Below are 26131 nucleotides of genomic sequence, written 5' to 3' on the forward strand. Positions count from 1 at the left end.
ATACATTGAGGCTACTGGACCATAGAGTAGTGCTGCTGAAGTTGCTGAGCAATGTCGCTGTCCTGAACGCGCTTCTGCGTCATCGCACTGTCCTGCCTGAAATGCTCGGCGTCCAGCTGGAACGCGTCGTCTTGCTGATGCTGCTGGGTCTGTGAGTGGTGCAGCTGAATCCACGAGATCTCCGCGCTCAGGCACTACTCGTGGGTCCATCGAATTGTCCCTCTGAAGCCGCTGGAAGAAGCACAGGTGGACAGCCCCCAAGCCATGTAGTACTGCAGGCATTTCTACACGCGCTCCGGACCAATCTGGTTGAGGAGGAGCGCTACCTTGTTGCTGCTAGTTGCGCACTACTGAGGGCGGAGTAAGGAGATGCACCAGAGCGGTGATCGATGCGGCGTCGATGCGGTCATGGCGAATGGTTGGAAGTGGAGTAATGACTAAAGGGTTTATTCCGTACTGTACGACAGGCAGTGACATTGGCCGCCCGATTGGCCGTTCATGTCACTCAGACGATCGTGAAAAATTTGGATACAACGCACAATAATATATTAATCACGAAACAAACCAATACTAAGTAGCTGCTTTTTCCTTCTAAAATTCCTCTTTATTTGTAAGATTGGTAATATGTGTACCTAAATAATCGTGCACCAGAAATAATCACTCTACAGGTTTAAATAAAAGCTTTCGTTTTCTGCGTCAAATTGGAGAACGATTGTAGATTCTGATAGATCTCGACGAGATGAATTTGCGCTACGTATTTAAGAGGAGCATCTACACAAAAACTACTTCGAAGTAAATTAAAAACGCATGAGGTCAATGAAAAAGTTGAGCTCGGTAAAACGTCGATGCACGACTATTAGGAGTGAGCGGTGTTTTAAATATAATACTAATTTTCAGTACGAGTCTTTGTACCACCCTATGAGCTGAATTCCAGACTAGAATTTACCTAAGTAGTTTTTGTAGCTATTGCTACATGGAAGTCCGAGAGCGGGAGTCAAGGTCCAATTGTGTGGTCCACGTATGACAATTTGACAAACGACATTACTTAGCTGCTGCGCCAGACGCGAATTGTCCATTCTGCAGCTTAACACTGCTTCGTTTCGTAGACCATCTTTTTGTGCACTTTTTAGGGCATTGTTTTATATTCCCTTAGCAGTACTCCTGCAATTGCGGCAAAAACTTATTTGTATTTGTCCTTTTAGAGCTGATTAGCTGTTTTTTAGATGAAAAATAGCCTACCTCGGTTGACCCTATGACCACGAAAGCCCCTTTAAAAAGTGGTTACAATGTATTATAATAGCTGAATTATTAGTTTTGGTCGAATCTGATATTAATCATTTTCAATTTTCATACCCCTGGGAAAGTAAATGTAAAAGCCCCACAGTCTACTCGGAGCTGCAGCACTGCGGACAATTCACGTTTTTTTTTTTACTGTCACTTGGATGTTTGAGGGTCTGTGATCGAGTGGATATAAATACCGAGGACTGACTGAAATCGGACAACAAAGGTATTAATACTTCACTGAATGTTTTCGATCAAGCTGAAGTATTTCTGCCCAATCAACAGTCATACTTTAACCTCATCTTCACGCGCCAAAAACTTGCGCTTTCTACGTAGCAGGGTTTTGTTCTACATGTAAATCGACCCCCAGCTAACCAACCAACTCAACAATGTATTGCAACGTCTTTACGTAACATGCAATGTCTTCTTCAGGCATTTCTCGCTCGGGCCACATCACTGTCGCTCTTTTTGGTTTTATGGCACCCCCAAATTTTACTACGTGTAGTACGCTTGTAAAATACATATCCAATGAGCACTGAGCTTTATAGTAGAATTTTGCCTGTGATGTCAGCCGCCGTCGGACAAGTGGTAGCATAAATGACAATTTATCCGACGGCGAATCAATGAAACGGTTGACCTAGAGTACTGTGTACAAGTATCGATTTCAGATACTAGAAAGGGGCCTTACCAACAGTGGCGTACCCACTCTGAGCAGTGATCAACGTCGAAGTCACACGGAAGAAGTTTCATAAATCTGCTGGCGCTGCAATCAAAGGGAAGTTTTGCGGCAAATGAAGTCGGGACGTTACTATCGAGTGCTCGTGGCGAGCGCCAGTGTGCGATCAAGTCCTCCTTCTCTGGAGTTATTGTCCCCGCACTTCGCACACTGGAAACCCTATCGCTCTAATGTCAAGAGCGCAACACTTTTCTTTCCTCTCAGACTGATTAAATCCTTCAAACTCAAGACCTAAGACTTGCTCTGGCAGGATGGAAGACAAGGGACTTCGCATCGGTGCTATCTTCATCATCCTCGCTGTCTCGGACGTTAGTGCCAATTATCTCGCAGAAAATTCTCCAAAACAGCACGAATCCGGTCGGAATGGAGGCAATTCGAGCGTTTTCCTTTGGCGTGGTGCTCTCAACAGGATTGATCCACATGATCAACGAAGGAATTGAGAAACTCAGTGACGAAGCGCTCGGGCCAATAGCGGAAGACTATGGATGTCTGGGCTTGGCTATTGTACTTGCCACATTGGTACTGTTACATTTGATCGAGTGTGAAAGCGTCGTGTTTTTTGGAGAGAAAGGATCCGCTCTACATGGCCACACTCATAGTCACAGTCATGGCCACAATAACGAACATAGTCGAGATCATAACGACGAAAACGCCTTGGATCTGGCTAGTCCTCGAAGTGTGAATTTTCACTCTTTGCAGCCCTACGATAGTCCGAACCCAGCGAAAGCACAAGACCCGAACATCCGAAACACAATCGCCACTATTATCTTCGAAGCAGGAGTTATCTTTCACTCCGTAATCGTCGGGATTGATCTTGGTGTTACCTCTGGAACCGAATTCAAGACGTTGCTTACTGCTCTTTGCTTTCATCAATTCTTCGAGGGTATTGCTATCAGCAGTGCGGCTCTTGGATCCATGACGAATCGCAGAAAATTATTTCTTATAAACGCTGCGTTCGCTATCACCACACCGATTGGACAAGTCATAGGTATTGGTATTCGTAACTCGTACTGAGTCGACGACGGCGTTGTGGGTACAAGGAGTATTCGACTGTGTGGCCGGCGGCATTTTACTGTATACAGGTCTTGTAGAGCTCCTGACGTACAACATGACCACCAACGAGAAGTTCTTGTCAAGAAGTCCTTCTCAGCGTTTCACGCTCTATGGTTGTCTATGGATGGGAGCTGCTTTGATGGCTCTTACGCCCATTATAATGTCTTTGATTCTCGATCCCGATGATAATTGAGTTGTTCTTTAGTTTGACCTCAACGCAGCATCTTGCTACAGCTCAACCTACTTGTATATAGGTCTTAGACATGGCCCAGTGAATGTTTCATTAATCGCTTACGCCCAATCAACATGTGATTTTGAGATCACGGACAAGCCACACGACAAAGGTCACTCGTTACATTTGTTCGTCGCATTCAATAAGAGCCATCTGCTTCTTGCTTTTACAGGCACATAGCTAAGCAGCGGCATATGGCACACGATGATGTCCTTATCCCACACTACGCACAGAAGCCAGGGATTCACTTGGTCACATTTCAATTTGAGCTCCAACGACAAGACCCCATCATAAATACACGGAAGTGTCCATGTCTGAAGAGCGTTGCTGTGGGTGCGTCTCTGTCGACCAAGACTACAACGTAGGCCAGCACGTTAGTGCTATCCTCATCACTTTCGTAGCATCGGCAGCAGGAACGTTGGTCCCCATTCTAGCAAAGAAGATGCCGCAGTGCAATACCAACTCGATTATCATGGAGGCTATCAGCTCGTTCGCTTTCGGTGTGGTTCTCGCGACGGGTTTGATTCACATGGTCAACGAAGGCATTGAGAAGCTCAGCGACGAGTGTCTTGGATCTATTGTGGAGGAATACGAGTGTCTCGGCCTGGCAATCGTACTCGTTACAATGATCTTGATGCATTTCATCGAGTGCGAGGGTGTTGTATTTTTCGGGGATAAAGGTTCGTCATTACACGGACACACTCATGGCCGCGCTGGTAATGTGGAAGAGCTTACAACTAGTACACGAAGTATCAGTTATTCACCGAATAACACCAATACCTTCTACCACAAGAAAAGACATCGAGAAACTTGCGCACAACGGCGTTCGTCGCAAAATTGCGACTGTAATCTTCGAAGTTGGTGTCATCTTCCACTCGCTCGTTGTCGGACTCGACCTAGGGGTCACTACCGGCTCGGAGTTCATGACACTATTGATCGCATTATGCTTTCACCAGTTCTTCGAAGGTGTTGCTGTCGGCACCGCCGCTCAAGAGTCCATTGAAGCCCCCAGTAAGCTACTGATGATGAACTTCCTCTTCGCTATCACGACTCCGATCGGTCAGGCATTTGGTATCGCTATTCACAGCACATACTCAAGCTCATCTACTGCAGCTCTCTGGATGCAGGGCATTTTCGATTGCGTAGCTGGAGGTATTCTCCTGTACACGGGCCTCGTCGAGCTGTTGACGTACAAGATGACAACCAATCAGAAGTTCCTGTCTCGTACCATGAGACAGCGGTTCACGCTGTACATCAGTCTGTGGCTCGGTGCTGGCTTCATGGCGCTAATCGGCAAATGGGCATAGCCCCCAGTGTAGTAACAGTGTGAATGTATGTGCAAGTTGAAGCTAAACCATCACTCACATCGTCCTCCAAATCTACCAATCAAATCTTGCCAACACTCTTAAAATACTCTGCCAATCACCGGGTGCCAAGCCTGAGCTACGCGACATGGCTACATACGATGTTGTAGTTTCCTTTTTTGACAAGCATTGCCATTCCGCAAACCACCTTTCCCGCCACAACTCAACTCCTAAGCAACCATGGCTCCTGCATCAGCATTGGATCTCTTCGGACTCATGCAAAGTGGAGCCTCTCGTCTTCAGCACACGGTGAACCAGCACCTCAATCTACTGTCGACCTCAAATTCTAGTTCTGGAACGACAATAGAACACGTCACCACCTCGCCGTCCTGCAGTTTCCGCTCGACGTTCGTACATAAGCTAATTAACGACGTCTGTACACCCTCGAAAACGATAAGAACCTCATCTCAGAGAGCCACCTCCAAGTGCTTTCGATCGACGGAGTAGCTCTCCTGATGGTCTCGTACTTGGATGGTGAGTCACTCGCACGTGTCCAAGGCGTCAACAAAGCATGGCGAGCGTTTATTCAACAATACAGGGAACCGCTTTATCGAGTTTTGGTCCAAGAGAGACGCGTGTTCCATACTGTCATCACGTCCACGTCGGGGTTCAAGTCGTATCTCTTCTCGATGAGACACGCACTAGACCGAGAGCTAGCGCACACCCACAGTGTACATCCAATGCACCAAGCATTGGAACAATACTGCGCGTCAACGGTACAACACGGTTTTGTGGCAATGTTTTGTGACATCATCGAGTTTCACGACCCAAGAATTGCTCGGTTCGTGGCGTGGAAAAGACAGAGTGCACTTAGTATGGTGCTGGCTGCAACCCCGACACATGTCATGAACTTCCGAAAGCGATCTAGCTACGTGGGTCCCATTACCTTCGTGCCAGTGGATAACCCTCTATGGCCAGTATTCACCTTGTCGCCTGTCGATGCAGCAGGATTCATGGGTTACGCCTTCGACCACGTCACAATGGTTCCGGGTTACGAAGCTCTCAAGAATACAGTAGTCAAGTCTATTCTCAAAGAACTTATGATCTTCGACACACCGGACAATGCAGCAGCCTATGGGCGCAGTATTGGTCGAGCACCCTATGCAGCCATTTTAGAGGATGAAGACGCTCAAGTGCAAGTAGGACAGGCAGAACGAACCAGTCATCTCACATTCTCGTCACCTTTACGTCGACAACTGAGCAGATATTCTGTGGCAGAAAGAATTCGCCGTCTTCGAGCCAAGATCAAAGCTGTAGACGACTGTATCGCATCAACTCCGACCACTTTCGTACAATAGTTTTATGCTATTTCAGTTTTCACAATGTAACTCGAAAATTTTAGATAAAAATTCAAAATGTCCAAATTGATAGTAAGTTTCTATTTTCCTTTTAAGACACGATACACTGCGAGAGTCCATCGCAGACGAACGAGGAGCACGATCGCTGCTGGTCGCCCAGAGCATTGACAAATCTATCGCCAGCTTGTTGGTTCTCGACAATATTCTCCGGTTGCACCTTCCGCCTATGTTCCTGACAGTGACTTTTGTGCTGTTTGTCCCGTTTTTTCTTGCCGCGTTTTTTCTTATGATATTTCTTGAAAACCTTCGAGTCGCCATAGTAATGACACAATACCGAGTCAACTTGATCCACCACAACACGTGGCTGACTCATGTACGTCTGCGCTGGTATCGTGCCCTTGGGGTCCACTGGTTTGCTCCCCTCATCCTTCGGATTGATCAAAGGAAGTTTCAGATATCGACAAATGGGGTTGCAGCGATGGGAGCCTAAAAATCGTTCAAAACCTCGTACCGCCAAATTGCCTTTGCCGAATTCTTTGCCGCGTCTTGTGTGGATTTGTGGGTCTGTGTAGTGATCTCCAACGCCTTGAATATCAACCACGAGGATGTGCTGTCCTGAGGCTTCGTACGTAAAGTGCGAGAAAGCTTGAGGCGTGTTGCGTTCTAATTCGCTGACATAACCGAAATTATTATTGTGTTTGTGGTATTCCCCAGCGATGAAGGGCTCCACGCCACAAATTGTGCCACTCAACGTTAAGCTCTCAATCGTTTGATCGCCAGCGTCACTGACATCCGCTGGGATCAGTTGAAGAATCCACGCTTCGAGGAACTCAACGCGTCTTGGAGGGTTGTACGTGTTGTACAGCTTTGCGTACTTAGCAGCCACTGCCTGCATCTCCACGTCTTTAAAGTACGTATCGGGGTCTTCATTGGGGTCAATCGCGACTTTCGCCACGTAGCTCGTACACTTCGACATGACGCTGTCTTCGTCATCAGCAGCTGTTCTTAGAGTAGGAGGAGGGATACTGAGATCTTGCAAGTGAAATACCTGACGGAGTCCTCCCTTAGCAAACGGCTCCGTGTCAATCTTTACTTTGATCCGCGACGAAGTCCACTTTCAAACAGCAAAAGTAAGTGATTATTTAAGACTGTAGTATAAATTCGGAGAGTCTGTGTACCTTGCGATGTTCCGAGTCGAACACGTGTTTGATTGCATCGCGTGCACGTAAAAGGGAAAAATCAGGCGGTTCACGGTAGATTATGGGCAGCTCCAACGACAGTAAGTCTGATGTCTTGGCGAAAGCTGGATATTATAAAAAAAATATAATCAGTAAATAAGAAACAAATGTAAAACGATAAGAAAAAAAACTCTACGTACTGCGATCGGCTTCACTCAATTCATCCACAAGCTGTACACGACGATCTTTGTACTCTGTCACCGTGATGAATCCTTCCTGATACAGTTTTTGCAAATTGCGCAGTTTCTCCAGATTCTGACCGTCACTCTCCACTGAATAGTTCGATCCTGACGAGAATATAGACCCTCCACTAAAGCGACCAGTCTGAAACCCCTGTGATGACCACGAGTCATCAAAGAAATCGTCATTCGGCTGTGCTTCCGCTTCGAATTCGTCATGTAGTTCTGCCAGTAAATGGTCCACAGCATCGACGTCGTCTTCGTCGGTCTTGTGTTCCTCCTCCTCCACTGTCAGCTTCTCTCTGGAACGCTCTCCATCGTCGTAGCCCACAAACGAAGCGTTTTCATTCTGGAAATATGACGATGGAGCTCTCGAGCTTTTCGTAAAATTCTCCGAACATGTCCGTCTTCTTACTGCCAATCTGGCGAGTTCAGCCGAGTCTAAAGGCGGCTCCGGTTCGTTCTCTTCGTCGCTATTGTCACTGAACGCATTGGCCTTTTTCCTCCAGTCGTTATCGCGTTCGTACAGACTCTTGAGCTTGGCTAAAGCTGCTCGATTGCTGCGTAATACGACGTCTGAGCTGTGAAATCTGCGGCGAATGGGTATCAAGTCCTCATCTTCGGATTGCGGATGTATGGGATATCTCCACGGGAGTTTTGGGTTTGTAGTTCTCGAGTTATGGGAACCCTGCGGCTTTTTGGGAGCCAAGAGCTCGGACGAAGTGGACGACACGGAGCGCGGAGAGAGCGACGGTGCGCGGGCTAGTGACGCGCATGGGGATGTCAAGGCATCAGGGAGTTGATGACTCTGCATCTTGGCGTCTTCTCCAATGACGGGGAGCGCCATGGTGGACGTCTCGCTTTTGCGGCTTCTCAACGCTCCAGAATCAGAAATGGAATTTTGGCATATTGGCGGGGAATATTTGTAAATCAGCTTTTTGATTGGATGAAACAAACCTGTGCTGTTGCAAAGAGTAATAGATTGTGGACTCGTGAAGGCAAAAAAAATTGTATTCGACAACACTACTGTCTTCGAAACGTTTTAAATAATAGCCGAACACGTTCGGGTTGTCCTGCTCAACCGACTAAGAGCTGTAAGGCTGTACACGGAAAAGTAAATACGCAACTGGATCAAGAGAAAACGTGCTTAAGCTTACTATAAAGTCGTCTCGCAACTGTTGTAGCTGCTGAAAAAAAAAACAATCATGAAGAAAATATAAATACATCGGTGCACATGTTAGCTTGGCAGCGCCGATCACTTCCAACAGAACGCGGCCCCGTCAAGAACAACTCGAATGATTCGATTTTCTTTTTGCTTGATCCAAGATGGCACAGACAGACATATTGAATGTACAAATGAACACACTCCATTCGCATCATGGGTCCTCTTGATTTACACGCCTCAGCGCTTCCAATACAGCGATGAGTCCCGCCTCGTTGCTGTAGTATTTCGGTCCACGTTTTTATCCACATCCCAGTCGGGCGGTGAGTCGGGTAGTTGCACATCGACAGCATGACCCGATTCCCTTAAGCGTCCCTATCACGGCAGCCGGAGCAAAACACAAGTAGTTTCTTCTCTATGGACTGCACCGGTTAGTTTATGTCGATCATGTGGCGCTGAGCTGGAAGATGCACCTTGTCATTGTCTTCGGGTTGTTTGCGCTTGGCGAGCTGTACCGTTTCCTGTTCATTCTCCTTTTGTTCTTGCGCGATCATCTCGTCGTTTACAGAGCGCGTCTTCTTCGATACTCTCCATGGCAACGACCATTTCTGCCGTGCTCATGGAATGAAAAAATAAAACTCGAACGTGACAATGTGTTTTTTTTTTTTCAAAAAGAAATAACTACTGAAAGCACTGAAAAAAATCGACATGCAAGATAAGTCGTAGCTTGCAGCTTGAAAGTCTCTTGTTACTCCCAATGAAATGCATCTCCCATGTGGAAAACCTGGATGTTACGACTGCCCTTTTCCTTAGTAATGTGCTTCAATAGAGCTCCATTTCCATCGCCAGACTTGCACTCGCGTAGCAAGTCATACACTTGTAGGTCACGGATGAAAACGATCACACTCACGAGACAGTCTGGGTCTTCTTGGCCTACGCGTTTCAGTACATCAAGCACAGCCATAAGCTCTGCTTGGGCAGTAGTCACGTTTGGTCCCACAATCTTCTTCACATTCCAGGCGGGATGCGTCAGAAAACGGCATGTTGACACGACGGTCGCGTTGCCTTGTGGGTCGCTAGTATGGCTACCAAAGCAGCAGACCAAAACCTTCTCCCTGCAATTGGATTGGATACTCCTGTCAGTCTTCCGACGCTGTGTTGGGCGCACCACCTCATTATTCTCATCGAGGATATCATCTCGTCCACGCTTCGACGTCAGCCCTAAGTTTGTAGTTTCTTGGACATTCTCAATTTGTCTCTCTGCTGGCGTCACGTCGTTAGCTCCGAAAGCGTCATCGACAATGCTATCGAGGGTCTCCTCGGCCACAAGTTCATCCATAATATCCACCTCTGATTCATCCTCGTCATTACAAGGCATCTTTCTCCAGTGGTGGTGGTCCAAAAACTCAACAGCTTCCTTATAACTGCAGAACTTCTTTAAGCTGTTTCCTGAGTACGCCAGGGTCTGCTGTAAGGCCTTCTGGGCGGTCCTAAAGACACCCATACGTCGACCTACTGCGACGGCATACGCCGGGCCAGTCCACCCAGTGCCACTCAAACAACTTCTAACGGCAGCATCTTGACCTCTCATGAACTTTTCGGCTTCTGCTAGTGTCGAGAACTTGCTGACCTTGGCACCAGGGTATCCAACTGTAGCGTCCAGAACTCGCTCCCACGACGTGAAGATGCGCGAGCAACGGCCACCCGTCACAGCGTAAAAGGAAACGAGATCACTCATACTTAAGTAACAGACCAAAGACTACACTCGTCGGTCTCTGCGGATTGCAAAATGAGTAAATAGGAAATATTTGATTTTCTTTTACAGTTAACCAGAGCGAGTTCTCCAGCACGAACCTAACGGGTTCAACGTGGCTTCACTGTACGTTGACATCGTAATGATAGCCCTCCTACATGTAGTAATGAATTAGGCAGCCCCAGTGAAGGATTTACTGACACTTTTATTCTACAGTAGCACCTGTATTAATACTTGCTACTGCTTTAAAAATGCCAAACATACAATTTCTTTAGCAGTTCCATCGCGTGTCGTCTAGCTTCGGTTTCCAATCTCCGACGTCCACTGGGGCGCGTTCTCGAATCCATTCGCTCCACTCTGATAGTCACGGATAGTCTGGCGGATTTCATCCTCCGAGGTCATGACAAAGGGCCCGTACTGCACCACTGGTTCGTTCAAAGGCTGGCCACTGATCACAATAAACTCAAGCCCGTCTTCATCGTTCGTCGTCACATGCACGCCATCGCCGTCCTTCTCCAACACGATGGCGGTGTGTGCAGTAATGGCTTCACTAGCACACGTACCCGAACCTGATAGCGTGTACACGAACGCGTTGTGTCCCTGTGGAATCTTATAGTCCAGTTCAGCGCCTTGTTTCATCAGAAAGTGGATGTACGTAACGGGCGCTTCGGTCTCAATTGGTCCTTTTTGACCAAATACTTCTCCAGCGAACACAATCGCCTCGACCTTTTTAGCGTCATCCCATACATGGGGCACAGTATCTCGACTAATCTCTTGGTATCTTGGCTCCATGATCTTCTTGGCTTTTGGCAAGTTAATCCACAATTGCAATCCATGCGCTTTCTCCTCGTTCGCAGGCATCTCAGCATGTAAAATCCCTTTGCCCGGCGTCATCCACTGCAGATCTCCCGGTCGCAGTTCGCCCTTGTTGCCCAGAAAGTCCTCGTGACGCATGTGGCCTTTAGAGGTTGGTAGCATGTACGTGACAGTCTCAAAGCCTCTGTGCGGGTGATCGGGGAAGCCTCCTGGTAGTCCAACGTTGAATTCGTCCAGCATGAGGAACGGATCGAGATTGCGGAGCTGCTGAGAGCCGAGCGAACGTCGCACCGTGGCACCGACGCCCTCTCCTTGTTCATGAGCGATGAACTTAGAGGCGATGCGACGCGTGTTGAGCATGTTGCCGGAGATGGAGGCGAAGCTGGTCGAAGGAGCGGGGGTGGAGTCCTGAGGGGGCACACAGGTAGCGTCTCCGTTAGCGACACACTGAGCCTCGACGTCTAGCTCCACCTCGGCAACGGACGAGGCGGAGGAACTGCAAATGAGTGCAGCGAGTAGACAGAAAAGTTCTGAGAGTTTCATGGAATTAAAGGAACCAACCTGAGCGCTGCCTTGCGGCTTAAGAAATGCGGATCTACCACCGGGACGTTATTCTGTTTACGTTAATGGTCGGAGTCCACGTTCAGTGTTGCAGGCTGGTGATTGGTTCCGTAAAAAGAATACGAAAGCCTACTGTACGACATTTGATAAAACTTGGGCTAATGGTAACCAAATATCATACGATATTTTCAAATGTAATAGTGCTATTTTCGATAATAAAAATAAAAAGTATTTCATTTTTCAAAAGTTAACATATTATTTTAATATTAACTCATATATTTCAAATATTTGATTTTAGATTATATTTTATTATATTTTTTTTACTTAAGTACGCTTCTTGCCACCTTACCCTATGTGAAACCAAAGAACTCTTCGGTCAGGTTCTAAAATCCAGTAGGCATTAGTATTTGCAGTAGGTATTTCAAGTATTTCACTATGACACAAAGGCGATCGAGATGGAAAACTGCAAACGGTTGAAGTTGTTTAATGTCGATAGAGCGAAATCAAGGTATTTGTTCTTGTTCTCTACCGATAGCCTCATCCACATCGTGCGTCTAATAAACCTGCAGCCTGTAACGCTAGATTAATGCGCTCAGCAGTGCCAACACACGACGCCAACCTTGCCGTCACTCTCACAATTGTCCCGGCACGGTTGATTAGTAATACTTCGGCTAGTCGAACGCTAACGACATATGGTTAGTGGATTTAAACAGATTACGTAATCTTTGAAAAATATAATATAAATTAGCTAATATTACGTATTTATTTAATAAAATATCACTTTGTCTCAGAAGACAATAATAGGTGATATTTTTATATTAGCTGGTCTACAGGTGATTCTCGCTGTTTTATAGGAAATATCTTGCCATTTGTATTCAATCGTAGGAAAGGTTGCCTCTCATCTATCCGCAATCCAAATATTTGCACACTGGAATATCTGATCATTTATATACACACGACACAGCGAAGAGTGGCGGCATTTTTGGTGGCGATTTTTCCTACGGATGACCAGTGGCGTGTAATTCGCCAAAATCTATCAAGTCAGAGAGCAACAAAGCCGCCCTTCCTTCTCCTACCAGTATGACCACGGCTAAGCCCCACTCCAAGACCAACAAGACCAGCAAGTCCATCGTAGCTGCAGCCAGGGCCGGTGCCAATGCTCATAATACGTGCGAGGCCGGATCAGAGTGCATTAGAGCAGTCGTTACAGGGTGTGTGATGCTAAATGTCGCTGTTGTGTGCGGCTCTTGAGATGCTAATGAATGCTAACTATGTAGCGATGCGACGGCGCTCGAATGTACTGCTCGGCCATTCATGACGGACTCTACTGGAAAGGATATGAGCAGTGATGAACCTGAATGTGAACGTGTGCTAGTAAATGGAGTTGATGGGTCGAATGAAGTGTCTGGTTCACCTGCAGATGGTGTCGCCGTGGGCGATGATAACGTGACAGCGCGAGATGTTCGTGAGGCGTGCATCTCGGGTAGAACGCAGCAGGCTTATCGTGGCGCCCTCAGATCGATATCAAAATGGATAGTTGAGACCAAAAAGAACGAAATGGCAGCATACTTTGACTCGACTGGACAAATTGAGCTGACACAGTTTACGTCAGCAGACTTTGAGGCGTTCCTGTTGGAAAAACGTAAAACGGTGACGATTAGTACTCTTAATAGTTATCGAAGCGCAATAAAGGATCTTTACCGCCGGAAAGAAGTCCCTCTTCCGGAAGCCTACGACAAGCAAATGGCTACATTTTTCTCCGGGCTTAAGCGTCTGCAAGCAGCTAGATTTCAATCTGGAGCACCTAAAGAATCGGGGAAGGATCCACTGCCGTACTCGCTGTATCAACAGCTTTGCAAGGCGACACTGGAAAGGCAAGACACGGGGTTTGCACATTTCTTTCTGACAACACAATGGAACCTAATGTGCCGTTCGGAGTCAGTGCAAACGTTATGCACGCAGCACTTGAGCGCTCATGACGATAGCGTTGGGTGTACTATGCATCAATCTAAGACTAATCAGGAAGGATCTGGACCCAAGGATCCGCGCCACGTGTACGCGAATCCCCGTAGCCCTGCAACATGCTGGGTCACTGCACTTGCTATCTATTTAGCATGTCGACCAACACAACAGTCAGGGTCACTATTCCCAGGTTCCCGTCAGAAAATTCGGTTCGGTAATACGCTACGTCAAATGATCACACAAATAACTGGGCTCAATCATTATGGAACCCACTCGATAAGAAAGGGCGTTGCAACATTTTCGTGCAGTAGAACAACAGGAGGTCCGTCAATCGCCAGTGTTTGTTTGCGCGTCGGATGGTCGCTTGGTGGTGTCCAGGATAGATACATCCGCTACGAATCGGCTGGTGATCAATATCTAGGTCGTGTGGTGGCAGGATTGCCCCTAAATAAAGCCGAGTTCGCGGCACTACCACCTCATTTTAGTGATAATAATGCGCAATGTGTGAAGTCATGTTTCGAAGAAATGTTTCCAAGCCTGCAAAATACCAGTGCACTGCAAGATATTCTCAAGCTCTGCATAGCTTCGCTCGTGCAGCATCATGACCATTTGGAATGAGGTTCTACCAGCATCGCACCCGCTACTTTCGTCCTATTTATTTCGTCACTCCGAGCTTGTGACACGACTTCGATCAATGCTGGTTTGTGAGGCAGCTTCCTGGATGAAACCAACGGGAATCCCGCCACATGTGGAGCTTTACAAACAGTTGCAGTGCATGCAATCCTCAATCGACAAGTTGCCGCCATTACTTTTAGAGGGAGTTTCAAATCTTATTGAGCAGAAAGGCGTTACCGCTGGCAATATAACCAAGATCCGCTAGAGAGCACCATCAATGCATTGCTGAAGCGTGTCGGTATAGCGCAACCTAGCAGCTCCTCGCCACATCCGACAATGGAGACTGGCGACAGTAAAACAGCGTACTTTTACAACGGCAAATTTCATTTACTGCCCGAGTCGTTTAAATTCCCTCGTGGAGGACCTTACGCTGCCTGGATGCTCTGGTGGTTTGGCGATAAAGCACGAAATTATCCACCCCTCCGAAAAATTCGCCCTCACGACTTACCGAAGAGCAGTATGTGCAAGCGTTTCTCAGATTGGACTAGATTAATCCGACATATTTGCACAGCCATTACGACTGCAGGAAAAACTATCCCGAATGATATGACCGAGCACCAAGCTTCAGACCTCTTTCGTGTGGGCATCAGTAATTTAGAGATGACCCCTTCAACCAGAAAGCGACGACTGGAGGAGCTTTCGCTAACTACTATCCTACGACTTGTCAGAGAGCAGGCAAAGAGACAAAAAAACAAATTAGCCAATCAGAACAGCTCATAATAAGTAGGATTGCATTCCAACGAATTATACAGATAAGTGATTCTCGCTGTTTTATAGGAAATATCTTGCCATTTGTATTCAATCGTAGGAAAGGTTGCCTCTCATCTATCCGCAATCCAAATATTTGCACACTGGAATATCTGATCATTTATATACACACGACACAGCGAAGAGTGGCGGCATTTTTGGTGGCGATTTTTCCTACGGATGACCAGTGGCGTGTAATTCGCCAAAATCTATCAAGTCAGAGAGCAACAAAGCCGCCCTTCCTTCTCCTACCAGTATGACCACGGCTAAGCCCCACTCCAAGACCAACAAGACCAGCAAGTCCATCGTAGCTGCAGCCAGGGCCGGTGCCAATGCTCATAATACGTGCGAGGCCGGATCAGAGTGCATTAGAGCAGTCGTTACAGGGTGTGTGATGCTAAATGTCGCTGTTGTGTGCGGCTCTTGAGATGCTAATGAATGCTAACTATGTAGCGATGCGACGGCGCTCGAATGTACTGCTCGGCCATTCATGACGGACTCTACTGGAAAGGATATGAGCAGTGATGAACCTGAATGTGAACGTGTGCTAGTAAATGGAGTTGATGGGTCGAATGAAGTGTCTGGTTCACCTGCAGATGGTGTCGCCGTGGGCGATGATAACGTGACAGCGCGAGATGTTCGTGAGGCGTGCATCTCGGGTAGAACGCAGCAGGCTTATCGTGGCGCCCTCAGATCGATATCAAAATGGATAGTTGAGACCAAAAAGAACGAAATGGCAGCATACTTTGACTCGACTGGACAAATTGAGCTGACACAGTTTACGTCAGCAGACTTTGAGGCGTTCCTGTTGGAAAAACGTAAAACGGTGACGATTAGTACTCTTAATAGTTATCGAAGCGCAATAAAGGATCTTTACCGCCGGAAAGAAGTCCCTCTTCCGGAAGCCTACGACAAGCAAATGGCTACATTTTTCTCCGGGCTTAAGCGTCTGCAAGCAGCTAGATTTCAATCTGGAGCACCTAAAGAATCGGGGAAGGATCCACTGCCGTACTCGCTGTATCAACAGCTTTGCAAGGCGACACTGGAAAGGCAAGACGCGGGGTTTGCACATTTCCTTCTGACAACACAATGGAACCTAATGTGCCGTTCGGAGTCAGTGCAAACGTTATGCACGCAGCACTTGAGCGCTCATGACGATAGCGTTGGGTGTACTATGCATCAATCTAAGACTAATCAGGAAGGATCTGGACCCAAGGATCCGCGCCACGTGTACGCGAATCCCCGTAGCCCTGCAACGTGCTGGGTCACTGCACTTGCTATCTATTTAGCATGTCGACCAACACAACAGTCAGGGTCACTATTCCCAGGTTCCCGTCAGAAAATTCGGTTCGGTAATACGCTACGTCAAATGATCACACAAATAACTGGGCTCAATCATTATGGAACCCACTCGATAAGAAAGGGCGTTGCAACATTTTCGTGCAGTAGAACAACAGGAGGTCCGTCAATCGCCAGTGTTTGTTTGCGCGTCGGATGGTCGCTTGGTGGTGTCCAGGATAGATACATCCGCTACGAATCGGCTGGTGATCAATATCTAGGTCGTGTGGTGGCAGGATTGCCCCTAAATAAAGCCGAGTTCGCGGCACTACCACCTCATTTTAGTGATAATAATGCGCAATGTGTGGAGTCATGTGTCGAAGAAATGTTTCCAAGCCTGCAAAATACCAGTGCTCTGCAAGATATTCTCAAGCTCTGCATAGCTTCGCTCGTGCATCATCATGACCAATTGAATGAGGTTCTACCAGCATCGCACCCGCTACTTTCGTCCTATTTATTTCGTCACCCCAAAGTTGTGACACAACTTCGATCAAAGCTGGTTTGTGAGGCAGCTTCCTGGATGAAACCAACGGGAATCCCGCCACATGTGGAGCTTTACAAACAGTTGCAGTGCATGCAATCCTCAATCGACAAGTTGCCGCCATTACTTTTAGAGGGAGTTTCAAATCTTATTGAGCAGAAAGGCGTTACCGCTGGCAATATAACCAAGATCCGCTAGAGAGCACCATCAATGCATTGCTGAAGCGTGTCGGTATAGCGCAACCTAGCAGCTCCTCGCCACATCCGACAATGGAGACTGGCGACAGTAAAACAGCGTACTTTTACAACGGCAAATTTCATTTACTGCCCGAGTCGTTTAAATTCCCTCGTGGAGGACCTTACGCTGCCTGGATGCTCTGGTGGTTTGGCGATAAAGCACGAAATTATCCACCCCTCCGAAAAATTCGCCCTCACGACTTACCGAAGAGCAGTATGTGCAAGCGTTTCTCAGATTGGACTAGATTAATCCGACATATTTGCACAGCCATTACGACTGCAGGAAAAACTATCCCGAATGATATGACCGAGCACCAAGCTTCAGACCTCTTTCGTGTGGGCATCAGTAATTTAGAGATGACCCCTTCAACCAGAAAGCGACGACTGGAGGAGCTTTCGCTAACTACTATCCTACGACTTGTCAGAGAGCAGGCAAAGAGACAAAAAAACAAATTAGCCAATCAGAACAGCTCATAATAAGTAGGATTGCATTCCAACGAATTATACAGATAAGTGATTTTTTACAATATTAACTTCAGCGATATTGGATTTAGCATTAGCCCCTGCTTATGACACCGCGCATGCTTCATGTACTCTGCATTTTGCTTTTTTATGAGCAATACGCCGCGCATGTTTCATGTGTATTTTAATTTATAAAAATTACCGCATAAAAGTTACACAATTGCCACTTAGTGAACATCTAGCTTTGACCATCAGTTAGGGCTGCAATTTGAGGGTCTCCTGTATCTTGTTTATCAGCAGTAGTTGCGGCAACATTATTAATTGCCAGTGGCCTTCACAGCTCAAAAAAAAGTCTTATCAGCAATATTGTAGTTTTCTCAGAAGACAAACCTGAAAAATCGCGCCTTAATCGGAGGCGGCTCTGAAAAGTCGTTGTGAAAGTGAAGTCTCGCCAGTACACCATTAGGGTCATTGCGAGTAGCGGGTGCCATAGAGCTTATCGAGCTTGCAGAAGTTTCGATTGCTTGGATATCCTGGTGCCACTCAAGCATATTCATTGTAGCTATATGAGTTGTGTTTGCCAACCAGCCGTGTCCACGTCTATATTCTCCGGGCCAGAGTTTGCGTCTGCATCTTCGTCGACCCTTATTGACTATCCATTTCGATTTTATGGAGGTACATTATTAAATCTCCCCACATCATCTTCGACCTCATCATTTGGGGAATCTTGATGCGCACGACATTCAGCTACCACAATATCTCGTTACCGGGAAGGATGATTGTCGAGCATGATTATTCTCGTCGTCACCAAGCCGCTCCTAAACGCGGCATGCTTTTCATTTTTCTGCATATCCTAGATAGGTGCGCATGTGGGCCTTCGAGTCGCATTCGTGCTCTTTAAATCCGCCAATGGTGTGAATCATTTTGGTCCAAAGACGCGGAGGTAGCCTCGCTCTGGTCGTGTCTTGAACATAGCTTCAAATGGACTCTTGTCTGAACGGGCGGTGGTCAGAGCGCGCGTGTGCTGTTACAAACTCGTCGCCGACCACACAAATCCATCTTCATGTACTTGTAGTGCATCATAGATCACGCCATCTCAGCCAGCATGCGGTGTATCCTCTCCGACAAGCACTTTTGCTGCGGCGTGAGTGGCTTTGTCTAGTGGATGTTCCCATTCACCGCGCAGCACTCGTTGAACTTACGGTTCACGTTTTACCGCCATTGTCACTCTTCACGCACTTAATCTAGATACTGAAATGAGTCTCCATCAACGCTTTTTGAAGTGGTCAAACTCTTAGGACTTCGCGGCAAACAAGTTCACGTACACGAAGCGACTGAAATCGTTAATCAAAGTCAGCACATTCAGACCTACCTGGGATCCCGTCTTGCACCACCGTTGCATTAGAAATCTCATCCCGGGCCTTGATGTAACTTAGTGTCTGACACATGTCCAAGACGAGTGTGCCATAATCCAACTGCTCACACGTACGATTTGATGGGGTTCTGCTGTTGCTGCTTGTCTCACGTCCCAATGAAATTACTTCTTTAACCTCTTAATCACTGCAAGCGTCCCTATATCTATAAGTAGAGTCACTTGGTCGTTCTTGGACTGGATATGTACACACGAGGAGTTAGATCCAACACTGACGCAAGCTTCTTATCCCGCGCAGACACATTCAGCACATCCGTCAGCTTGATAGTGCGACGCTTCTCTTTGCTTGAAGCCGTTGGCCATAGGCCACGTAATACCGATATGAGATGTCAGCTCTTGATACTCACAAAGTCGCGGTACTCATCCCTCGTGTGAAAACTTGCACCACAATCTAGCAGCAACATCGAGTCTATTACCGAGGCGCTATTTGTGGCTAAAACCCATACACGTCTTTTTGCGTTAATGCAGTCGTAGGGGCAGAGCGCATTTTGAATTCAGTAAGAGCTTCTGACTCTCTTCAACTAATTTTTTTTGGAGGAGTTGAAACACCTAAATGGATGGATCCATAAGTTTGTACTGAAGTCGGCGCATAGACGTACCTCGTGGCACTGATGATCTTTGTCAAAGGTACTTCGACTAATTCCTTGCACAGCCTCATATACTACCTGAGGGTATTCGACGCCCAGCGCCCGTGGGAATGAATTGTGAGGGCATTCTGTCGCGGTTTTCCTCCTTGATCGGGGTCGTGTATCTTGCAGACCGACCGTAGAAACTTTTAACGAAATAAACGTAAAATAAATGTATTGCTTGTCTTCTCAGTTACTTGTGAGGTATGGAGGAAAAACACGACTGAGCTGCTCTCCTCGACTTCCACGAGAGAGAGCAGCTCCCTACCGCTCTACAGATCCTCCTACGTGGCGGTCCACTGCAGATCTTGAGAACAGCCGTCGACAGGCGTTCCTTTTTATGTCGGGAACGTCGACGTCGGAGGCGAAAGACCCAGTTGGTTAGACGTGGTGCGCTTCATCTGAAACGCGTTGAGCTTCTGAATACATTCGGCGAGAAGGTCGAGTCCCTCATCCAGCCGTATACCGTGACAATTCTCCCCGACTTCGACTCGGTGCCCTCGCCGAGCAGATTCGCCCGAGCCAGGCTGCACGGTACCGGCCGGATGACGAATGGGAACGCCTCCCGTAAGCGTTCCACTGGGGGCGACATTCGAAGACGAAGGGACAGAGAAATCCTTGCCAACGGGAACGCCACCTTCCAGGGCTTCGTCCCTCGAATTCACTCCGCTGTCACACACTCCCCGTAATCGCACGACACTGGCACGTTCTCTCTCTTCTCGGCGCGCCATCCGCCGGGCCAGACCATCCCAATCGCGCTTAACACCTTGACTAGTTACTTCACTCGATCGAGACTTGCTATACAGGCGTCGAGCATGGCTGTAGGCGCCGATAGAGACAACAGCAGCGTTCCAAAAGACACATTCACTCGCAAAATCCCAGTAGATATCCATTAGTAGCACCAGCAAAGCGACACCCATCCATCCACACAACACGCCTTCGACACCTTCACACGCCAGCCGAGGCATGTAAAGTACTGCAGCCAGTAGCAGCGACACCAACAGGTAAGAGCCAATCACTCGAAGTTGTGGGTCGATAGCTAACGCTCCGTCCTTCAGGAACGCTCTCAGTGCTCGCATCCATGGCACGCGCTCCTGCTCTTCCACAAACTTGTCGTAATCCAAACCAAAAACGTCGATGGGCGAGAGGTTTGTAAGCGGGGCTCCCTCCTGCAAGTCTTCTTCTTGCTCCACTTGCGTTAGAGGTTCCGTCACCACCGCAGGTTCAGTAACCGAGTCATCCCCGGGAGCAGCCGTTCCAGTCTGCTCCCCGACTTGGGCTAGACCGTCGCCCGTGTTAGTCTCCAGCGTTCCAAGAGGAGTTACCGTTCCGTCTTGAGCAGGAGGAGCGTCGTCTCCGTCGTTTAGGAGATCAGTCATTCGAATGACACTTACAACCGAGGCATCAGGTCGGTGATACAGCCTCGACAAACCATCAGCATGGCCCATAGACGTCCCAGGTTTATGATATACCTTGAACCTTAACTGTGATAACTCCATCGCCCACCGTGCCAACTTAGCGTTGGACGTTCGGGTTTCTTCTCCAAATATCCACGTTAGCGCTTGATGATCAGTGTACAAGTCAAATTCCGCATGATCCAGGTAGCAACGAAATTTACGCGTAGCCCACACTATTCCCCAGCACTCTATCTCCGTTGTGCCACTTGTCTTGTTAATCCAATTTCTCTGAGATCCGACCAACATCTTACTCGCAAAGGCGATAGCTCTGTCACGCCTATCGATCTCCTGCATGAGGCACGCTCCAACCGCTAAGTGAGAAGAGTCCACGTACAGTTTGAACCTTTTCTTGAAGTCCGGATAAACGAGGATTGGGGGCTTCACCAGAGCGCGTTGCAGCTGACGGAACGCGGCCTCGCAGTCGTCGTTCCATCGGAACTCCACCTCCTTCTGCTTTAAGCGTTCCAACGGAGCAGCGATCGCCGCGAAGCCGGGTATATAACGCCTAAAGTAGCTAGTCAAGCCGAGGAACGCTCGCACTGTATGCAAGTCGTGGGGTCTCTCTATGTTCATCACTGCTTTCGCTTTCCCGGGTTGGGCAATATCCCAGTAGGGGTCACAATATGGCCTAGAAACGCCACCTGGTCCCGTCCCCAATGACACTTCTTCATCTTCAGTTATGAAGCCAGCTGCTCGAAAGCGTTCCAAAATCTGACGCACTTGAATCAGATGGGTTGGAAAGTCCTCGCTGAACACGACACAATCATCTAGGTAAACCAGACACGTTCGCCACTTCAAATCAACCAGTACGCTCTCCATAAGTCGTTCGAACGCAGGGACAGCATTACATAGCCCGAAAGGCATGACTAGCCATTCGTACAGCCCATACTTGCTCGTGAAAGCTGTCTTCTCCACACTACCAGGCTCCATGGGAACGTTCCAGTATCCCGACGCAATATCCATAGTCGAGAAAAGCTTAGCGTTCCCAAGCACGTCTAGGATGTCGTCGATTAACGGCATCGGGTAGCTGTCCTTTACCGTGACAGCGTTCAGCTTTCGGTAGTCGATGCAAAACCGGATTCCTCCATCAGACTTGCGTATCATCAGTACAGGACTGGCCCAAGGGCTAGTCGAGGGCCGTATTAGGCCCAAGTCGAGATACTCCTGGATTTCGGATTCCATCACGTCGCCCTCTGCCTTAGACACTCGGTAAGGAGGTTGCTTGATAGGTGTGTGCGTTCCCGTGTCGATGTGGAACTGTAAAAGCTCTGTCCGTCCGGGTTTTTTGGAGGTCTCGACGAAGAGGTCCCTCAGGCCCTTCAGCATTTCAGCAAAGAGACGCCTCTGTTCCGCCCCAAGTGAAGAGTCCTGAAAGTCCACCACGAAATCGTCCTCGTCCTTGTCGTTCATGGCTGAGGCCATCTCGGCCTCAATCGTTCCCGCCGGGCCAGTAGCGTGCCCAGTCGAACGACTTAGGACATCACTGAGGCTCTCCCGTGCTCCGTCAGATTCGGGAACGCCTACCACAAAAGCAGACTCTGGAGCGATCGTCACGGAGGCGACGTGAGTTCCCGACTTAATCTCGACCTCCTCTGTCGACGCGTTACAGACCTCGACTAGTACAGAGCCTTCAGACACCGTGCACAGCGTTCTGGCGACTTGTAGGGACTTATCCGATCCGGGAACGCCCTCCACTAAGACGACGGACTGACCCTTCACTGCTCCTCTGACGCTCGACCTTACTAACGCTTGGCTCCCGGGCTTCAGACGGACCGTCGACGATACTGTGGCTGCGTAGGTCTCTTCGATCCTTGTCTCGCCCAGTGGGACCACATCACCGGTCTCTTTTAGCGTCATATTTTGTTCCTCCAAGTCGATCACCGCTCGGAACGCTCGCAGCGTATCCGTTCCAAGAATAGCGTCCACGAATAAACGGTCGGTCACTACGAAAGGGAGCGTCTTCTCCAGCGTTCCCAGAGTCACAGGCAGGTCGATTACGCCACTTACACGAACTCCATGGCCCGTCACGCCATCTAAACTTCCTGTGTATGGTCGAAGCGGCTCGGAAGCCCTTCCGAGTCGTTTCAACACGCGTTTGTCGACCAAACTAGCCATAGCGCCGGTGTCGGCCAACATCTCGCAGGGGCAACAGTCAATGTAGCCGTCCGATAGAGCTTGTATCCCTCCAATACTGCATATAATTCGTTTGCCTTCGGGCACCACACTATCATCATCATCTAAGACTTCGTAGCTCCGCTCGCACAGGCCAGATCGTCTCCGAGGACGGGGGGCTCTCTTCGCGTCCACGAAATAGATCTCTGGCTCCTCTTCGGCTATTTCGAGCTTTTTAACTTCCAGCGTTTTGATTGGCAAGCCAGGCGTCGCGCCCATTCGCAGAGTTTCTGTAACGGTCGCCCCACTGGGTCCAGTTATTTTTGGTGACGCAGGCGCCCTGTCACGTAACTTGTCGCAAATAGCGCCGACCTCCGCCTCAAAATAACTTCTAGCCCAAACTAGTGCGCAATTTAGGAACGCTTCGCTTAGCGTTCCCCCAACTTCACAAAGGTGGCTTCGGAGCGCCCCTTCGTCCAGGACGTTCCCAGTCGCGGCGTCACGCCGAGGGTCATCCTCGCCCTCGCCACCTCTCTCTCCTGGAGGCTCCGTTGTCTTCGAAGGGAGACTTCTCTTTGCAACCCAATCCTGCTTCACGAGTTCGTACACCAGCCTTCGAGCCTCTGCACGCCATCGAGACAGCAGCGTCCCGCCACTGTCTTCACAGTCTCGAGATACCGGGATGGTCGCTTCGTCCAGTCTGACGCACACGTTCCTTTCGAACTCTCGTTCTACCATCTTGTCCGGCTCTGCAGTCTCATCGCACTCGCCCTCGCTTACAGCGACCACGTTGACCGTCGGCAGTTGCGAGCTCCTTGCTTCCACCTCCTTGAAGTATCGATTGGCACGCTTCGCTACCTTCGACTTCTCTAACGCGTCGGCATACCAATCCAGCCAGTACTCTGGCGTCCATATATCTCCAGTTGAGACGGCCCGTGTGCGTTCCAAGACAGCTTCCGGTATTCCAGGTGTCACGCTCATATCCGCCAGAGTCGGCTTTCCTAGTCCAGCAGCGTTCCGCTTGGCACGCTCTAGTATCCTCTCGTCGTCCAGCGGGAACAAACGATCTTCCAGTTCTTTCGCATATTCTTCGGGTTCACTTTTCACGCCCGAGTCTTCACCGAGTTCGAGCATATCCAGCTCCTTGTCAGAGAACAAACGGTCATAGCGACTGGCAGAATTCATTCCTTCGTTATGTCCTTCTTTCTCTTCTTCTCTCGCTTCCGTCACCTTGTCCTCATCGTTCCCAGTTCCCACGGCAGCCACAACTTGGCGTGCCTTGAGGCTAGCAGCCTCATCCACATTCGACTCGATAGCATCCTTGTACCTCGTAGAGCTGTTAGCCGGAACCGTTGCACCCTCTACTGTTCTGCTATCCTCTGAGTCTTCCTCTGCTTCAGCGAAGAATACCTTTTTCGTCTCTCCGACGCCTGGAGTCCCTCTGGACCGCGTCGTAGTTCCGTCGACTTTCCCCTTCGGCAAAGTACAGCGTTCCGTTGCCTCTACACTGCCGATTAGCGTCACGGTGGAGCGTTCCGTTGCTCCATCCGTGCTCTCGCTCCCTTGTTCCTTCTCGTCCCTCGAGCTACCCACGTTTTCCTGTTCTCTTCCAACTGTCACACTCGCAATGAGAACGCTCCGAGCGCGTTCACTAGTCTCCTTGCTACCGAGAGCCCTCTTAGGTTCCACCGCAATCTTCACTTCCTGTGAACCTTCAGCCCTCTGTGTGTCGCCAACTAGGCAAGAGGAAGGAGCGACACTTCCTTCCCCTCCCTCTTGCCCCCTTCATTGCTGGGACGTTCCGGTGGGAGTGGCTGCTCTCGTCGAGCTGGCGCTCCCCGCCAGACTACGAAGCTGAGCCAGTTCTGGGCAATTCGACACCGAGTGTCCCTTTTGCATGCAGAAGAAGCACTCTAGTCCACGACGCCCTCCATTCCGATTATTGCTAGCTGGCTTGGGCCAGTTACACTCCATCGAATAATGTCCGTCTCGCTGGCAGTGATTGCAGCGCCCTCTGCCTCGCGGACAGTTCTCCCTACTACAACCCTTTCGCTCGCAACGACCGCATACGATCTCGCCTTCAGTCGTTCGCGTGTCCGATCCCTGTCGGACATTCAGCGGTCCAAGACTAGCGTTCCCGTTTGAAGCTGGGACGCTGGAAGTCTGTGGCGCTTGAGGGACACTCGGAGCCACGACGTTAATGTGTCCAAGCTGCGTTCCAGAGCCCTGTTGGTTGTTCAACATGATTTGGTTCATCAATTGCAGTTGCTGAAGCACTTGCGACTGAGTAGACGCCTGAGCGTTGGCTCTCGTTGACTCCGTTTCCTCTCCGGCGAGCTCGTCCTCTTCTTCGACCGGCAAGTGCTGATTCTTGTACAGCAGTAACGCACACGCTTCCGGAATGAACGCTACCATACTACCATTCAGAACTGCTCTCATCTGCTTGTTGCGCAACCCGTCCATGAAGAACTCGAATTGCATGCGGGGCTCGGAGTAGTTTAGAGCTTCGCACATCGTCGAAATTCGGTCGCCCCATTCTTCGGCCGACTCGCCGCGGTTTCTCTTAGCGTCCTTGAGTCGCTTCCAGAGTTGCGTCGGCGTCTGACAGATAAAGCGATTGTGAAAACGCACCCTTAACGTCTCAAAGCTATCGATCCTCGAGTTGTACCACCATTCCTGCCCCACTTTGCCTTTCAGGCATTGCTCGAAGGCCGTAAATCGCATCTGGTCGTCCATGCCGTAGGTGCACTTCTCGAAGGAACGCCAAAAAGCGGCGGCTCTCTCGCTCGTGGCCGTGTCAGAGTAAAAAGGAACGATGACCTTTACGGCGTTCCTCAACTCGGTGGGAATCCCAATGTTAGGGGCGTTCCGATACGAACGGTCTCTGATCGTTGCCGTTCCATATCGGCCATCCGGGCCACCGATAGAGT

The 26131-nt window shown here is 48.9% G+C and overlaps 4 protein-coding genes across 4 annotated transcripts; 2 read left to right on the forward strand and 2 right to left on the reverse strand.

The window, feature by feature from the left end:
- Window positions 1-3612: 3612 nt before the first annotated feature.
- Window positions 3613-4609, forward strand: PITG_10237 (Zinc (Zn2)-Iron (Fe2) Permease (ZIP) Family; the record flags this gene model as incomplete). The annotated part of the gene is made up of 2 exons (XM_002902027.1): window positions 3613-4057; window positions 4101-4609. The coding sequence occupies 2 exons, from the start codon at window positions 3613-3615 to the stop codon at window positions 4607-4609; spliced, it is 954 nt and encodes a 317-aa protein (XP_002902073.1).
- A 237-nt stretch (window positions 4610-4846) lies between these two features.
- On the forward strand, window positions 4847-5964 carry PITG_10238 (uncharacterized protein; the record flags this gene model as incomplete). Its single annotated transcript, XM_002902028.1, has 2 exons — window positions 4847-5017; window positions 5080-5964. The coding sequence occupies 2 exons, from the start codon at window positions 4847-4849 to the stop codon at window positions 5962-5964; spliced, it is 1056 nt and encodes a 351-aa protein (XP_002902074.1).
- A 91-nt stretch (window positions 5965-6055) lies between these two features.
- On the reverse strand, window positions 6056-8228 carry PITG_10239 (myosin heavy chain kinase, putative; the record flags this gene model as incomplete). Its single annotated transcript, XM_002902029.1, has 3 exons — window positions 6056-7078; window positions 7143-7267; window positions 7343-8228. The coding sequence occupies 3 exons, from the start codon at window positions 8226-8228 to the stop codon at window positions 6056-6058; spliced, it is 2034 nt and encodes a 677-aa protein (XP_002902075.1).
- A 2285-nt stretch (window positions 8229-10513) lies between these two features.
- Window positions 10514-11726, reverse strand: PITG_10240 (pirin, putative; the record flags this gene model as incomplete). The annotated part of the gene is made up of 1 exon (XM_002902030.1): window positions 10514-11726. One exon carries the CDS (start codon window positions 11470-11472, stop codon window positions 10591-10593), a length of 882 nt encoding a protein of 293 aa, XP_002902076.1.
- Between the last annotated feature and the right edge of the window lie 14405 nt (window positions 11727-26131).

Source organism: Phytophthora infestans, genomic scaffold, assembly GCF_000142945.1.
Source record: "Phytophthora infestans T30-4 supercont1.18 genomic scaffold, whole genome shotgun sequence".
Lineage (NCBI taxonomy): Eukaryota > Oomycota > Peronosporomycetes > Peronosporales > Peronosporaceae > Phytophthora > Phytophthora infestans.